General features: G+C 40.3%; 1 protein-coding gene across 2 annotated transcripts in view; it reads right to left on the bottom strand.

Annotated features, from left to right (window-relative positions):
- The window catches only part of DENND11 (DENN domain containing 11), a 45,800-nt gene that overhangs the window by 6,095 nt on the left and 21,883 nt on the right, over positions 1-17,822 (bottom strand). For both annotated transcript variants that reach the window (XM_081283026.1, XM_081283025.1), the window contains exons 4-5: positions 6,734-6,887; positions 637-775 (exon numbers count right to left, since the gene is read on the bottom strand). In XM_081283026.1, the coding sequence (XP_081139152.1) occupies positions 637-775; positions 6,734-6,887 (293 nt within the window). The remainder of the gene's footprint in view (positions 1-636; positions 776-6,733; positions 6,888-17,822) is intronic.

Genomic DNA, 17,822 nt, shown 5'->3' on the forward strand with positions numbered 1-17,822 from the left:
TCTGACACTTCCATCTCCCCTGGAACATCTTCCACAATTGTTAATCCACCTCCTGTGCCTGGCATGCTGCTGTTCACACACTCTCCCCAGTGACGCCCCATCCCCTGGTTATCAGGACAGCCCTTACAACACTCTCAAATCACCATCTCCAGCCCAGCTTTCCCCCAGAGGTTCTGAACCCACTACTCAAGTGCCTGGCATACATCTCCCCAGGAAAGACTCACAGGCAGAACACCTTCATCGTGTCCAGGTTAATCCTGCCCAACTAACCTCCCGCCATGCTTTCTGGGTTCTGGTGGCTCCACCTCCCTGTTATCACAGATTCTTCCTGTTATGCCCTCCCATACACCAGGACCTTTACAACCTAATCAGGAAAGTTTTATCAAGTTTATCTTATATACATCTAGAATCCATCTTTTCTGCCTTCCCACATTTCTCTCTCCAAAGGCTACTTATGTGTCACCCAGTGCATGTTCTTCGTTGCTGCCAGGTTCCATATGAATCCAGTCAGGCCACTCCCAGTCTCAAAACCCCCCTGATATGGGCCAGACTCTTCAAATTTGATCAACAAGAGAGAGACTCCAGCAGTCTATGTTTTGGGAACTTAGGGAGAACCCTGACTTTGGCTTCAGTTACCTCTATAGCATACAACGCCCACAGGAGGGGGAGAAAATATCAAAATGCGCTTTCGAAGTAAGGCAAATTTCCAGAGGATGAGGATTTGCTCGCCAAAGAACTTAATAAACTGAGACATGCAGCCAGCTGGGTGTGTAATCTGAAAAAATAAAAAGGGGCAGAGGAGAAAAAGGAAGAGCTGGTCAGAAATACGTGAAGAATTTCCAATGCTGACTCCAAAACTCCAAAGTCCAAGCAAACAATAACAGATGGTTATTCCTGCACAAAATATTTGTCACTTTAAAAGTCTTATCTTTAAACTGAATTTCTATAGTATGTTTATTCTGCTGATATGTTGACGTTTAAAGATCATTAATTACTCAGGAGAAAGTATGGAGGAAATAAAGGTGAATTTGACTTCCTAAAAGTCAAAAATAACAGTATCTCTGAAGAGAAAATATGCTTCAGTGAGAAAATTCAATTCAAAATATTAATTAAGTACCATAATAAAATAATGAGCACATTGTCCCAGATTAGAGCCCCAGGTGGCCTGCTATTGTGCAAAGCAAGGGGTCTACAGGGGGCACAGGCAGGGGGAACCCCAGGGTCACTTGCTGGGAACCCTCAGGACCCTTCCTTTTCATGTGAATTGAGACAGCCTGCATCCAGGAGTATCGGAGAGGTGAAGAGGATAAGCTCTGTCCCCAGGAAGGCTGAATCCAGTCCCAGCTCTCCCATTCACTAACAGGGAGGCCTGGACAGAGCAGCTCACTTTTCTTTTTTCTTTTTTTTAAATTTATTTTTTTAAATTTTTTTCTCTTTAGTTATACATAATAGTAGAATCTATTTTAACATAAATATATAAGCATGGAATATATCTTGTTCTAATCAGATCCCATTACCTCTCCTTCCTTTTCCCTCTCCCCAACCCCGTTCCCTTCCTTCTATTGCTCTTTCTGCAATTTACCCATATTTATTTATTTTTTTAAATTAAATTCTTATAGCTCACTTACCTAGTTCACTTTCCTACTTTGTAAAACAGGGAGGCCATCACCTACCTCGCATGGCTACAAGGACCACCTGAGGCAAAACATTAAATACTTAGCAACTAGGAATGGCCCATATACAGGGACCACTAGGTCATTTACAGAACAGAAAGTTCAAACCAAGTGCCTGGTGAGCCTTCCAGCAGGTTATTTCCATGCCTAAGTGTCAGACGGAAGAGCCGTCATTTCCCACTAGTGATGCAGGAAAGAGCAGTCCTGAAGAAAGGCAGCCCTGTCAGAGCTGTGGGCTGGGGTTTAAGGACTGAGAGCCCTTGGAAAGGGCCAAACCAAATACCTGAGCCCTGAGAAGGCTTCTGTGCTCTGCCAGCCAAGACCAGAGCTGTCCTTGGCCCTCCAAGACTGCACCTAGATGACTGGGATGGGCATTTCCCTTTCCAAGGCACTGACCATTCACTTGCCACAGGCTGTGGTGAAAGGCTGCCCTCCACTGAGCATGCTCTATCTGTGACCTACCTACTCCTCTGCCAGCACATCCAAATCACCAGGAGGAAAGGCACCAAGTGTGGTCAGCACTCTCCTCACCACCTTTCACCCAGTCATACAGCAACAGACAGGAAGGGAGCTGAAACACAGCCCATCCTCCCCACCTTCCCTCCCTCCGGCTTCTCCAAGCCCTTAACGTGCTTCCACTCAGGAAGGCCTGGCCAGGCTTGCACCAGTGCGTCCTGCATCAGAGAGTCCACAAACCAATAGCCTTAGTCAATTCTTATCTCGTTTATTTGTTTACTCAAGAACACAGGTTTGCATTGTAAGAGAAATCTCTGTAAGGGCTTACTACCGCCTCACTCATGAGAGTCAGCTGACGAGACCTCACACCCCTCATTGACTCTGTACAAAAGCATGAGACAGACTTGTCTCCTGCTCAATTTAAATGTTTCCCTTTTTTCACCCTCACTCCTCTGTGGCTTTCACAGAGAATTCTCTTTGCATAATGCCTACAATTTCAGTTTTTATGTTTTCCCTCCAATCTTCCAAGCCAGAACCCCATCCTCTTCTTACTCCCTATCCGTTGCTGGCAAACCCTGGGGTTCCACCTTCAACGTCCTATGCCCTCCACTTGGGGATCCATTTGCTCCTGGAACTGCATCCTGCCCTCATCCCTCCACTGCCCTATGGTACAGTGAACAGCCACTCACTGGACCTGTCCAGAGGCTTCCATCCTCTTCCTCCATTCTAGGTTCTTATTTTATTTTCTTCCACAACAGTCTTACATCTGATTCCTACTTTAAAAATCACTTAAAATTTATTTATATATGAGTACACATTGAAAAGATTCATCAAACTATATACTTATAATTTTTAACTTGTTCCCATAAATGTTATATTTCAGTAAAATGCTTATAGACAAATCTCTATATTCATATATATATACATATTTACATATATACATATATATGACCATATACACACACACACACACACACACACACGTGTGTGTGTGTGTGTGTGTGTGTGTGTGTGTGTGATTTTCCATAAATGGAGAATGGAATCATATCAGTTTTCCCTCTGTATCTGTGGAGGACTGGCTCCATGGTCCCTCACAGATGCCAAAATCTGTAGATGTGCAATACCTTATAAAATGGAATAGTATCTGCATATATCTTCCTGTATACTTTAAAGTATTTCTGGGCTACTTATAATACCTAAGAGAATGTAAATACCATGTGATATTTGTTGTACTGCATTATTTATAGAATGACAAAAAGTCTATGTGTGTTTAGTACAGATGCAGTTTTCAAAAAAATATTTTCAATCTGCAGTGCTCAAATCTGTGGATATAGAACCACAGACACAAAAGGCTGACTGTATAGCACTTTTTTAGGGCTGCCGTCTCCTCCTGGCTCTTTTCTTTTTTATATACCTAAGGATTACCCTCTTCTCCCCTCCATGCTTTACCTCACCCCCAGGTCATATATATATTAATAACCTGGTATACAACCATCCATAGTTCTCCATGCTCAGGGATGCGTATATCTGTATCTATACCTAAGTCTATCAATATTTTTAAAATTGATTATATCAATTTTCAGTTTTCTGCCCCTTGCTACTCTCAAACAAATAGGCCACCCCAATCATCATCTCATATTCTAATTCATTATCCACAATAACTGTTTACTATATGGGCATTCTAGTTTTCTACCACCCTGAGCAGTGTTGAATTAAACATGTTTACACATACATCATTCAGGTGGTTTTACATCTAGAGGACACCTTGAGAAGTGAACTGCTGGAAAAAAAAGTACATGTATTTTTAATTTTAATATGCTGACTTTTTTTTATAAGAAGACATCTATAATCTATGAAAGTACTCTTTTCTCTGCAGTTCCTTGGATCTTTTTTTTTTTTTTAAAGAGAGAGAGACAGAGAGAGAGAGAGAGAGAGAGAATTTTTTTAATACTTATGTTTTTAGTTTTTGGCAGACACAAATCTTTGTTTGTATGTGGTGCTGAAGATCAAACCTGGGCAGCACGCATGCCAGGCGAGCGTGCTATGGCTTGAGCCACATCCCCAGCCCAGTTCCTTGGATCTTAATTGGTATGTTAATGAGCTGCCCTCAATAGGGCTAAAGCATATGGCAGTTTTCCCTTTTCTCCCTTTATCCTTCCTTCTTGGCCTCTTGGGAAGAGGAATCTAGGGACATTCAGGTCAGATGTTGGTCACTTCCCCATGGCTTTGGAACTAGCCCACCGCAATTTCCCTCAAAAGAAACATAATTAGGGGTAGGGTTCAGATCAAGACAAGCCCAGAATGCCCCTGATCACCCTCAGACCATTTCTGTCTCTCAGCCCATGTCATAGGACTGAGAAGTCTGAAAACTCCATTTACTGGACCCCCAGTAAACGGGAGGCAATAATGAAAGGAAGGCAGGAAGGCAGGCAGGAAGGAAGGAAGGAAGGAAGGAAGTTCTCTGCAGCAGAAAAAGACACCTGACTCCAGCTTCCAACAATTCTGAGCACTCTCATGCCCCTGAGAGGTGAAGAATCAGGAGTACAGTGCTACCCTCAGAGATCTAACTACGGGCTGTGCTGAGGCCCCTCCTCCAAGCTCCCACAGTTCTCATAGACACACCCCCTCCCCTTTGTTGCTCCAGCTCCTGTGGATCCATCCTGTTGGTATTTATAGCCTTATGCAATTCCCTGTTCCCCTGGAGTAACTTGCTTCTAACCAAGAGAATATGGCTACATGGCAGGTTGTCACTTCCATGATTAGGTTACAAAGGATTCTGGCATCTATATTGCTAACCAACCCTTTCTTGCTGGTTTTGATGAAGCAAGCTGCCATACGGAGAAATCCCATAACTAAGAACAGCCAGCAAGTACAGAGGACTTCAGTTCAATATCCCCAAAGAAATCTAATACTACCAATACCCACAGGAGCTTAGAAGTGGCTAATTTTCTTGTTGAACCTTCTAATGACACCCCAATACGAGCTGACACCTCAACTGCAATATCACAAAAGACAATGAAGGAGAAGACCCAGTCAAGTCATGCCTGGATTTCTGACTCACAGACACGGTAAGGTAATAAATATGTACTCTTTCAAGTTTTACTCTTGAGTAATTTATTATGCAGCAATCTATGAGTAATAGAAGGTATTACATAGCAAAGGGAAGATGCTGTTCTCCAAGAACCCTGCTTAAGGACCATGCCCTGCTGCTTTGAAATGGAAAAAATGGAACTTTTCCAAACATCATGAAGCCCAATCAATGTTGTAGGAGGCAGAGGCTCAACACCAGCCCTGGCTTTGACTGTGCATTGAAAGCCCAGATGTAAAAGACAGGCTCATCTTCCATGGTAAGGACCAGCTTCAGTCCCACCTATTCCTTTGGGCTTCCAACTCCTGTTTACTGATTCCCTACATTGAATTAGTTTGAAATACTTAATGTGGTCTCTGCTTTCCTGATAAGACCCTAACTGTTACTTTTTAGGGTTCAAATTCCATGGCCTACTATTTAAAGTTTTCCCAATCTGAATCCAATCTATCTTTCCAGCCTTTTCTCTTATGACCAGGTGACATAAAAATTTAATCCCAGACAAGTTTGCTCATACCCATGAGCTTGTCTTGTGTTTTCCCATATCCACATCTCCGCAAAGGCAGTGAAGTAGGATAGACTGAGCACTGGCTTTAGCACATGTCCTATGTAAACATAAGTCCTGCACTATCTCCTACTAACTGTAAGGCCTAAAGAAAATCATGGAACCTTTTTGAGCCTTGATTGCTTTAGGTGGAAAACAGGGATTAAAAAATAATCATAAAGATATACTGCACCTATTAAAAAACAAAACAAGGAGTACTGTGACAGGTACAGATAAATTGCCAGCATAATGTTTTGTTCACAAAACCTGCTGAGACAGTGGTAGACCATGGCTCACTGTCGCTCATGCCTTCTCTCAGTCTGGAGTTAGCATCCCTCACTTTCCACTTAGACAAATGCTTCAGGGGCCAACTCCTCTTCCAAGATGGCTTCTCTCTTAAACTCATGTATAATTCCTGTAAGAGGGGAGCTCTAGGTTTCAACTGAACTGTCTTGTGATCAACCACAAAGGAGGCAAAAGGCAGATAAAGGAATTCGTGTTCTTAGTCATCTCTGTAAACTTTAAACACCTAACATTTTGTATTTTGTTGACTATAAACAATATATATTCTAGAACTGAAAGCAAAGTGCTACAGGAAAAACAGAAAATATTAAAAATATTGTAACTAAAAAATATACCTGTTTATCAAACTTTTCATTTTCAGTCATGTCTGGCATTATAGTATCTGATGCAACCAACAGAATCCAATCCATTTTTTCCCTCCTAGGAGCCCAGCGTGACTGGCATGTCTATCACACTTGGCTTTGCATTATGAGAAGTGTCCAGAAGGCATAGTGATTAAGATAACTTGCCTTAGGTTTTAAGTGAACCCAAAAGCTATGTTATAACCAATTGTATCAAAAGCAGACTTTCTGCATGAGCCCAAGACACAAATTCCTTATTAATTAACAAGTAATCTACAACAACTATTCCCAGACCCACATCCAGGATGGTGTGAGAGTGTGGCAGCCTCACCTTCATCTCAGGGTACATGTAGCGGTGGATGGAGGGCAGCCAGTAGACAGGGGGCAGGTTGCTGCCTCTCCCAGGACCAGCGTGGAGCACCCCTTTCTTGTCCTCATAAAATGCAGCCAGATGAGAGTAATGTCCTGGCATCTCCAGCTGGTGCCTGCATGACACACACAAACGTGACAGTGAGAACAGCTCTGGCTGTGGCATGCAGCTCAACCCATGCCCCCAGGGTTAAAGGCAAGGGGACACTCAGAAAATCTGCACTTTGAGGTTGCCTTGAGGCCTCCCTTGGTGTGACAGAAGATCCTAGGAAAAAGCTCACACAAGGGGCCTGAGCCACCCTGAGAGCAACATGTAAAGCCTTCTCTTTCTCGTGGGAAACAAATTAACAGGCGATGGCTAACATCTATTGTTCTTGAGCAAAATATGCTAAAGATTGTGTGCTGCTTCCCAGAGGACGGCTGTCCACTGTGAGGAAGGATAACCCGGAAGATCACAAATTCCCTGCTTAAAATTGCTCTTTGTTTACACTTCATGCTTGCTTGCTCTCATTGTTGTTATAAAAGAGCAGGGAGAAGCTTCCCCTTCAGTGTCCCAAGTAAGGGAAAGCAGTTATTACTGGGTATCACTGAGGGCTTAAAAATTCACATCAAGTAATAAAGAAATACAACGTGCCAGAATCTCTTCTCCTCCCACCCTGGTCTTCTCCTTTACTCGGGTCAGCTACCCTGTTAACAGACCCCCAAATCCCAGAAAGTTGAGGCAGTAGATCATCTGGAATGCAGAATGCTGCCTCCCAAGTTGAAGCACTTTGTTCACTGGGAATATTCGTGGTTGAAATTTGTCCTCCAAAAAAAAATATGCTGGGATCCTAATCCCCAGATTCTCAGGAGGTGGCCTTCTTTAGATAGGGCTTTTACAGAGGTAACCAAGCTACAAATTCATCAGAGTGATCCCTAATCCAGTAAGACTTCTAGAGAGGGGAACTTTGAATACACACTTGGGTACACACACCAGCACCTAAGGATGAGGAGAAAGGCGGGTGCCGCAGTCACATGCCCAGGACACCAACATCTGCCAACAAAACCAGTAGCCAGAGGGGAGGCATGGAACAGAGTCTCACAGGGAACCAACCTTGCAGACTGTTGCTCTAGCCACCGAGTTTCTGATACTTTGTTGTACATTCCCAGCAAACCAATACAGGAAGGAATAAGAGGACCTCAACCCCTTTTAGCACATTTTTATTTTCTTGGTATCTTATTTCTATGTAATCATGAAAAAGAAACACAATACAGCTCCACTAAGTAAGAGAGGCATTCCTAATTAGGTTGACCCTGGAATAACAGTAATTAAGAACAGGCAATACCCACTGCCCCTCCACACACCAACCTGCCACATGACTCACTCCAAACTAAAACAAACCCATCAAAGATTTCCACTGAACAAATGATAGGCCAGCTATTCTTCTACCCTCCACTCCAGAGTGACTTAGCACTCAATATCAAGGTGATGGTTGAGATACTTTCAGGCACCTTTGTCTAATATAAGATAACTGAAGTTATGTGGGTTAGACTCTGTGTCCTCTATTCTGTACCATTGGTCTACAGGTCTATTTTGGTGCCAATACTATGCTGTTTTTGTTACTACTGCTCTGTAGTATGGTTTTAGGTCAGGAATAGTAATACCACCAGCTTCATTCTTCTTACTACGGATTGCTTTGGCTATGCTGGGTCTCTTATTTTTCTAGATGAAGTTCATGATTGCTTTTTCTATTTCTATAAGGAAAACCATTGGGATTTTGATTGGGATTGCTTTGAATCTACAGTGCTTTTGGTAGTATGGTCATTTGACAATATTAATTCTGCCTACCCAAGAACAAGGGAGATCTTTCCATGTTCTAAGGTCTTCTTTCTTTCTTTAGCATGTTGTAGTTTTCATTATAGAGGTCTTTCGCCTCTTTTATTAAATATTCCCAAGCATATTTTTTAAGGCTATTGCAAATGGGGTGATTTTCCTAGTTTCACTTTTAGCAGATTTGTCACTGATGTACAGAAATGGCTTTGATTTATGGGTGTTGATTTTATATCCAGCTACCTTGCTGAATTCATCTCTGTGTTCTAGGTGATTTCTGGTGGCATGTTTTGGGTCTTTTAGGTATAACATCATATCACAAATAGCGATAATTTTGAGTTCTTCTTTTCCTATCAATATCCCTTTAATTTCTTTTGTCTGTCTAATTGCTCTGGCTAGAGTTTCAAAACTATGCTAAAACAGGAGTGGTGACAGAGGGCATCCCTGTCTTATTCCAGTTTTTAGAGGGAATGCTTTCAATTTTTCTCCATTTAGAATGATGTTGGCTGGGAGTTTAGCATAGATAGCCTTTACAATGTTGAGGTTCCTGTTATTTCTATTTTTTTCTAGCATTTTGAACATGATGGGATGCTGTATTTTATCAAATGCTTTCTCAGCATCTATTGAGATGATCATATTATTTTTATCTTTGAGTCTATTGATGTGATTAATTACATTTATTGATTTCCATATGTTGAACTAACCTTGCATTCCTGGGATGAACCCTACTTGATCATGATGCACTATCTTTTTGTTGTTTTTGTATTCAATTTGCAAGAATTTTATTGAGAATTTTTACATCTATATTCATTAGAAATATTGGTCTGAAGTTCTCTTTTTTAATATTTATTTTTTAAGTTGTAGTTGTACACAACACCCTCATTGCATCCATTTTTATGTGGTGCTGAGGATCGAACCAAGGGCCCCGCATATGCTAGGCAAATGCTCCACCCATGAGCCACAACTCCAACCCCCGAAGTTTTCTTTCTTTGATGTCTTTGTCTGTTTTGGGAATCAGGGTAATATTGGCCCCATAGAATGTGTTTGGAAGTGCTCCCTCCTTTTCTATTTCATGAAATAGTTTGAGAAGTACTGGTATTAGTTCTTCTTTAAAGGTCTTGTAGAACTCAATTGTGTGTCCATCCAGTCCTGGGCTTTTTCTTGGTTGGTGGGCTTCAGGAAAATTTGTATTTAAAAAAATAATATTACTATATTAAAAAATAATTGCTAAAATGAGTTCTTCTGGGAGATAGCTAATTTTGTGGGTTCCTATACATTTTGTTTTAAGCTTTGCACTAGCCAGGTGATACAATAATGACTAGGAGGTGCTTCTAATAATTTCTGACACTCTTACAAATGTTCTTGGAGTACACAGAAAATCCATGGTGGCAAAGTTATGTCTAATTATTCTGAAAGGATGACAGTTTTCAGTTATTCCTCAAGGATGTGTGTCAAGTTGCTGAAAGTTCAACTAATAGAAAATTACAGACAACTAATAAGTTCAAAGGTGTTTTCATTAGAACCCATTTTCCCTAAAAAGAACACCAGGAATCTGTATGTTTTGATCTAAAAGGGGCGATATCAAGGGTGATTTATTTATTTATATGTGTGTGTGTGTATAAATTATATATATTTATGTTATATACATATGTGTATATGTGTATATGCATATAACATAAATATATATAACATAATTTATATTTATGCATGTATATACAAATTATATATATATATTATATACAAGTGTGTGTGTGTGTTTGTGTGTGTATAATTGGCAGTTCCTGGATTTAACAACTATTGTATGAAAGCCTCAAAATGTAAATACACTGCAGGTTTTACAACAAACAATACAAGATAAACCAAAAATTATAAGTAAGGCTGACAGTGCTTCAAGACAAATTGATCTTCAAACAAGATGTAAAAGAACATGTAAAAGAACATATTAGAATGCATAGATTAAGAAAGTACCACATTGAAATCCATGCCAAGCAATCTGCAGAAAGCATCCAAGAGACACCATATGGTAAAAACTAGTAATAACTGGCTCAATATATGCTACAGAGCTGAAACCACAGGATTCTGAACCAGATTAAAGATTCTTCTGAAGGACCAGAGACACTGGGGTTCTCTTTAAGTTCACATCCACTTCACTGATAAATCACAGGCAGGTGCAACTATGCAGATGCTCAATGCACCAACCCTGCCTTTCCTAATGCATCCTGCAACAATTCATACTGTGGAGAAACCCGAGATGCCTCTGTGCAGCGACTGCACTTCATCACTCTGGTGGGTTCCTTATGGATCTGAACAAGTCTGCCTTCTGGCTTTGCAAGTACAGAAAAACAGGCATTTCCATTACTGTTGGTGCAGGGACCAAATGGTACCACCTTTCTGTAGGCTAAATTATAATTTGCATCAAATTATACTGTGTATGTGTGCATGCTCTGACTCAATGATTCCATTTCTAGGAAGGTGTCCTAAAGAAGTATGCATGGATGTGAATGATCATTTACTCACAGGATGCTCATATCTATGAGTTGTGAAAAACAAGAAACCTAAAATCCCAATAACAGTGAAATAGTTAAACTGTGATTTATCTCTGTATATTGACATACTGTGAAACCACCAAAATAATGCTGAGAACTATCAATCATAATACAGTGAAAGGTTAACAAACCAAGTTACAAAACTTAAATATTCAACATCAGAATCCTTTTTCAAAAAAAGTAATGTATGTGTATATATTTATACATGTGGAAAAGATAACAAAATGTTAACAGCAGATATACCTGAAAGCATGATCTTTTTCCTTTAGGCTTTTCTCTATTTTTTCAAGTTTTCTACAATAATTATAGTATATGTTAATTTTGTATTTAGTGCTCTAAAATTTTTCATTATGGAAACTTTTAAAAATACAGACACAAATGGAAAGGAGAATAACAAGCCCCATGTATCCATTGCTCAGCTTCAATAGTTACCAATATTTGAGCAACATGGTTACATCTATTCCCTATCCCCTACCACTAATACTTTTCTTTTTCCTGAAATGTCTCAAAAAAAAAATCCCACATAACATTTTACCCACAGATATAAAGTATAATTAAAAATTAACTGATAAAGTATAATTAAAAATTAACATAATATACAATCACCATGCCATTATCTAACAAAATTAAATAATACCTTAATATATACTAATAACCACTTTATATTCAAATTACAACTATCCCCAAAATGACATTTTATAGTTGCTTTGTTTAAATCAAGATCTAAACATTAGGTCCAAAAATATGGTTACATGTCTTAGTTCCCTTTTATCCTAATTTTTTAAATTAGAAAATAGTTAATTGCTGTCTTTTGATTAATAAGAAATAATAATAGAACTCCAATTAGATATTGAAGGCAAGAGTTGTAGATGAAATACTAATAAGTTTGGGACATCAGAAGTCTGAAAAAATATACAACACAGGTTAGGCATTGCAGAATCAACTCTAGTTAATTTAGTCACAGCCACAAAGAAGTTTACCCTTGCCTAGACTTAATTCAGTTTTCCTCATGCTCTGTCACACAAGTCTCTTCTTTCATGTTGCCTTTAGTCTTCTTTAATCACTAGGTTGGAAAACCTTGCTAGCTATGACTCCAAATCTAGCAGTCACAAAAAGAAAAAAAATATCAATACAAGAAAAAAGTGATAAAAAACAAATGAAAGTGGGAAAATATTTTCAATTTATATCACAAAGAGAAAATTTCCCTATTATACAGCAAACTCCTAGAAATTAATAAGGTCAAGAACAATAATAAAATGTAGCAAAGGCTAGAAACAGCTGACAGAAAAGAAAATGCAAATGACTTATAGGTGCTCAACCTCACTTATAAGAAGAAAAATGCTTATAAAAACTATGCTGGGGTATTATTTCAATCCATCAGAATGCCAAAAAATTCAAAACTTTAATTTTTGTATTGGCAATGATGGGATGGGACAGGCATTCTCCTACATTACTACTGGGCATGGGAAAGTGTTCCACTTATATGGAATGCAATTTGACAAGATTTCTTAAAATCATAAATACATACACCATTTAAACTACTAATTTCATTTCTGGAAATTTAATGTATAGATATATCACTCATGCAAATTGATGCTTGTTCATAGGTATTCAGTGTGATATCAATTGTAATAGCAAAAGATGAAACAACCAAATGCCTATCAGTAGTGAACTTGATAAATAAAGTGCCGTTCTTCTATACAGGTCATATAATACAACTGTGAAAAACAACAAAGAAGTTCTCAAGGTACTGGTGTGAGAAGATCTCCTATACTGTTGAATGAAAAAAGTGAGGTGCAAACATGTTACTTTTTGTGTGAAAAAGAACAAAATAAGCATTCACATTTGTATTTGTTTATATTCCCATACAAACTTGGGAAGACACATGAGAAATGAACAGTGATTGCTGGGATTGTTGAATAGATGTGGGAACTAGGTGAAGACTTTTCATCGTGTGTCAGTGATGGAAATCGCTGCTCTACTCCTCTTTTAATAAAGCTTTCCAAACTTCAGTGATCACATGGACACCCAGCTACACACTACTTTTCCCAGACTCCCTTTCTGCTAGGTGTGGCCAGTCACCAAGAACTGGCCACTGGAGTAAGAGCAGAAGTAAGGTGTTCAAATTCTGGGACTTCAGCATCATTCGTCCTTCTCACTGGTGGAACATGATATGATAATGTGAGTCAGTGTCTACCCTGTGGATGAAGACATCGCTCTAGGGGATGGCATAAGAGAATGACTTATATCCCAGAAGAACCAGTGCAATAGAGCCACCACCCCATACTAGATAGCTTCTCTTCCTCTGGGAGAAAAGCTGAAATTTCTACCTCATGGTAGAAAAGCTGAAATTCTATCTTGTTTTCAGTGCTTTGTGTCTCCTCTTTATTATAGTAACTTAGCCTGAATTTTAGGCAAAGCAGAAGTTATGGACCTTAAAATGAGATACTACAGTATCAAAAACCACAATGTGGTATTGGCTTAGCAGTAGGAGGAGGAGTAGGTAAAAAAAAAAAAAAGAAAAATCATAGCTATTTCAGACTAGAAAGCTGGTGACCCTTGTCAACTTTAATAAGCTGAAGCCAGACCCTGTGTCATTTGAACATGTAGCTTCACCTGCTCCATGCTGCTCTGGGTGAGCAAAAAGAAAAAAATATATATATCAATACAAGATAAGAGTAAGATGAAAATAGGTAAGAATTGCCCACCTTGTGAGCAGAAATAGAAGAAAATACAGGTAACTAAGGACAGTGTATTCTAATTAAAAAAAAAAAAAAATATATATATGTATATAATATATATATATATATATATATATATATACACACACACACACACAAGTTGTATGCAGATACAATACCTTTAATTTATTTTTATGTGGTGTGGCAAGTGCTCTCTCACAACCCCAGCCCGACTAAGTTTTATATAATAAATCAACGGTGGCTCCAATAATTTGGAGCCTCATGCAGCTGGAAAAGCAAATTCTTCTCTACCTGCCGCAGTCTGGCTAGGCACAAAATAACCGAGCCACCACAAAAGCCTTGTAGATTCAACAGCAACTCTTTATTCCCGAACTCTCACCGGCACTCTACACGCACGTTCTGGGAAAAATACACTCCCTCCACCGGGCTCTGCGTACCAATACTCTCAGAAACCCGGGAGAACTCCACAGGAACTCTAAAGGAGCGGGCGCCTGAGGCAGCAGGATACACCCTAATCCTGGAGCCGCCCTATTCCCAGCAGGATCCACCCTAAACCTGGAGCCGCCCTAATCCCTGAGCAGGGTCACCTTTCAAACCAAAATGCCATGCGTCATTCTTACTTGGCTATGGCTCTCAGCATCTACCTAAATTCTTCTCTCCCAGTGCTTAAATGAAATTCTTTAGTTAAGTATTCTTGGACAGACATGGAAGTCAGTCTACTTGAAAGATCAAATAAAGGGTACAGCTTACAAATATTTGCTGAAATGAGGAGGAAAGGGATGGTCAGGAATAGATACCAGTAACCAATTTAGACCCCACTAACTTAAAAACCTTGACCCAAAAGAGATCTTTGGAGTGGAGACCTGGGACAGACTGGAAGTCACGAGAATCTATTTTGTTTTTGAGAGGCATGTAGTGCCTCATGTCTGGCCTATAAAAACCTAGGGCTTCTCAACTCCTGAAAAGACCATTAGACCCCCAAACCTGCACCAGTAAGAAATGTATTCTGGAGCTGTGCAGACACAAGGACATGTCCTCCAGTGACGGCTTCAGATGGGGCTAAAAGGCCAGGCCAGGATCCATAGAGAACTATAGACAAGGTGCTGTTCTACCCGGCAGCACCAAGATTCAGCCAAGAGCTCAATGTTCTGCAGGACAAGGACTATGTACAATCCCTGCTCAACAGAATTTCATCACTGCAATGGATTAATGACTGTTTGTATTACTCATCCCTCACTTTTCCAGATAAGAGATTGCACAGTGGCTCCTACTTCACCTTCTATGTTGTATTGGGGAGGTAGGGAATGGAGGCAATTCTCTATAGTTTTATAGGTTTTCAGGGTAAGAAGGACCAGGCCCTGATCTAATGAAGGACTGATGTGTATCCACACAGAATTCTTGAATTTTAGGTTGGAGGCATTACCTAGACACTGATTCTTTTTGGTGAGGGAGAAATGGCTTCTATTTGGGAAGAAGAATGCACGTGGATATATGGCTAGCCAAAGGGGAAAACTAAAGCAGAAGCCACTAATTATTTCCTCAAATGCTATTCTTTCTGTTTATAATCAAAACTCAAGAATGTAAAGTGGTCACAGAATCACACACCTACACTTTTCCCAGTCTATGTTGTTGATAGGTGTATCTTTGTGATTGAGAACTTGATAATAGATATGACAGGTGATGTATAAACTTCTCTTCTTTCCCTCCTCCCTGTGGGCTGAAATGCAGGTGTATTAGTGGTGAGCAGCTTTGAAAACTCAGACAATACCTTACAATACAAAAAAAAAAAAATCACTATTATGATGGTGGTGGGATAATGAGGGAGGAGAGGTGGGTCCCTGCACAACTGTATGGAACACACAAGGTCACCTATCTTGACTACCTGCCTATCTCAACTACTGTGTGAGATAAAAATTTCTATCTTAATTGAGACATTGTATTTTTGAGCCTCATCTATTATTGTTCAGCCAGGACCCTTACTAGCATAATATCTTTCTATAATTTTAGATTTCTGAGCTGTAAGAATATTGCCTAGGGCTGGGGATGTGGCACAAGTGGTAGCGCGCTTGCCTAGCATTTGTGAGGCACTGGGTTCGATTCTCAGCACCACATAAAACTAAAATAAAAGGAGCCGCCGTACGCCGAGCAAAATGGAACAGCTGATAAGATGAGTGACAATTTAAAATCTAAGGGATCCAACATGGCGGTGGGCGCGGAGAGATCAAGTCTCTGACCCCTTCAGCTGCGCGGGCATAGGGAGACGTAAACTGTCTAAATGCTGTTTGCTCAGGATCACTAGGCAATGCTGAGCTGACATGGATCTGGGGCGAACAGTCTGGGCCTCTCAGAACACACCGAGCCCGGATTGGCTGCATTCAAGCTCTGGTTCGCCTGCTTCTCGTGACTCAGCACTAACGATCCCGCTGAAATAACTGGTCGGCCCTCCTGAACTTACAGAGGTAAAAGCCAATCCAGCCTTCATAAGCAGTGGCCACAGGACTGAAACGGGGCTTGGGAGAGACAGTCAGGACCCCCCCGTTGCATTGGTCACCTGGCAAAGGGAACGAACGGTCACCATTTGCATGGGATACCACCTTGACAGAGAACTGACGTCACGGGCGGAGGAGATAACTTCATTGAAGCCAGCAGCGACAGGTGTGTAATACCCTAGCCATCTCTCTCCAAACAGCGGGGAAACCATTAGGGCCCCTCCCAGCTCTCCCGTGAGCATGATAGCCAGACCGAGGGAATCAGGAGTGGCGCGGGACTAGCGGCGCGGAACGCCCGGCTACCGCTCCCACCAGTGCTGACAACTGAGGTCCCTTGCACCAGCTACCGGGGGAGTGGCTACCGGAGGGCAAGAAAATTCGCTGGGGGTTCTCAGCCCCAAGCTCTACAAACTTAGGGTCTGAGGGAGGCAAACAGGGAGAGTATGCCCAGACGTTCATGAAAACAGGGCTCCCAGGTGCAGCAGACCTGGCGTGTAGCCAGTATTGTAGTGAGCGTCACAGGTGAGCGGGGCCTGGCTTGAGGAAACACAAGAGAAGGCCCTAGGCACTCAGGATTGGAGATCTGCACAGTATGGGAGAAAGAGATGCCGCACAGTGATTGGTTCCCACCTACTAAGAAGAGAAGCTTGGCCCAGTGGGCACAGCTCCACCTACCTACGGGAAGAGAAGTTAATCAAGCTCTATGACTGCATTTATTATTATTATTATTTTTATTTCATTTTCATTTTGTTGTTGTTCTTTAACTTTTTTTTAAATGTGTTCAATTTTTTTATCTATTATTATTATTTTTTTAACTTTAATTTCCATTTTTTTTATTTTCAGTATTTTTGTTTGTTTTTTGTTTTAAATTTTTCTTTCTTTCTTTCTTTCTTTATTTTCTATTTCTTTTTTTTGTCTTTTCATTTCTTTTCAATTTTCTTATTCCCCCTTCCTTGAATTCTACCTGCCTATTCTCATTCTCTTTAGTGACTTCTTCCCTTCCCTTCTAATATATTTCCTCCCAAGCATGAAATAAATTTATAAGAGTAAACAGTAACTCAGCAGTCAAACAGAACAAGAAGTAACATGAGCAGCATAAAAAAGAAAGGAAGAAAAGGAGTACAAACAATGCAGGACAACCTAAATATTCAGGAGGACCTAGAGTCATCAGAAAAATGGTCATATAAAGAACTCAAGAAATTATATAAGTGGAAGAAATGATTTATAGTAGAGGGGATGGAGAGAGAGTAGGGGAGGGGAGGGGAGGGGAGGGGTGAGGGGACAGTGGAGAATGGGATAGACAGCAGAATACATCAGTCACTAGAAAGGCAATTTGTAAATCAATGGAAATGTAACTGATGTGACACAGCAATCTGTATACGGGGTAAAAATGGGAGTTCATAACCCACTTGAATCAATCTGTGAAATATGGTATAATAAGAACTATGTAATGTTTTGAACAACCAACAATAATTAAAAAAAAAAAAAAAAAAAAAGAACTCAA

The sequence above is a fragment of the Spermophilus citellus genome, assembly GCF_964194105.1.
Source record: "Spermophilus citellus genome assembly, chromosome: 3".
In the NCBI taxonomy this organism is placed as follows: Eukaryota; Metazoa; Chordata; class Mammalia; order Rodentia; family Sciuridae; genus Spermophilus; species Spermophilus citellus.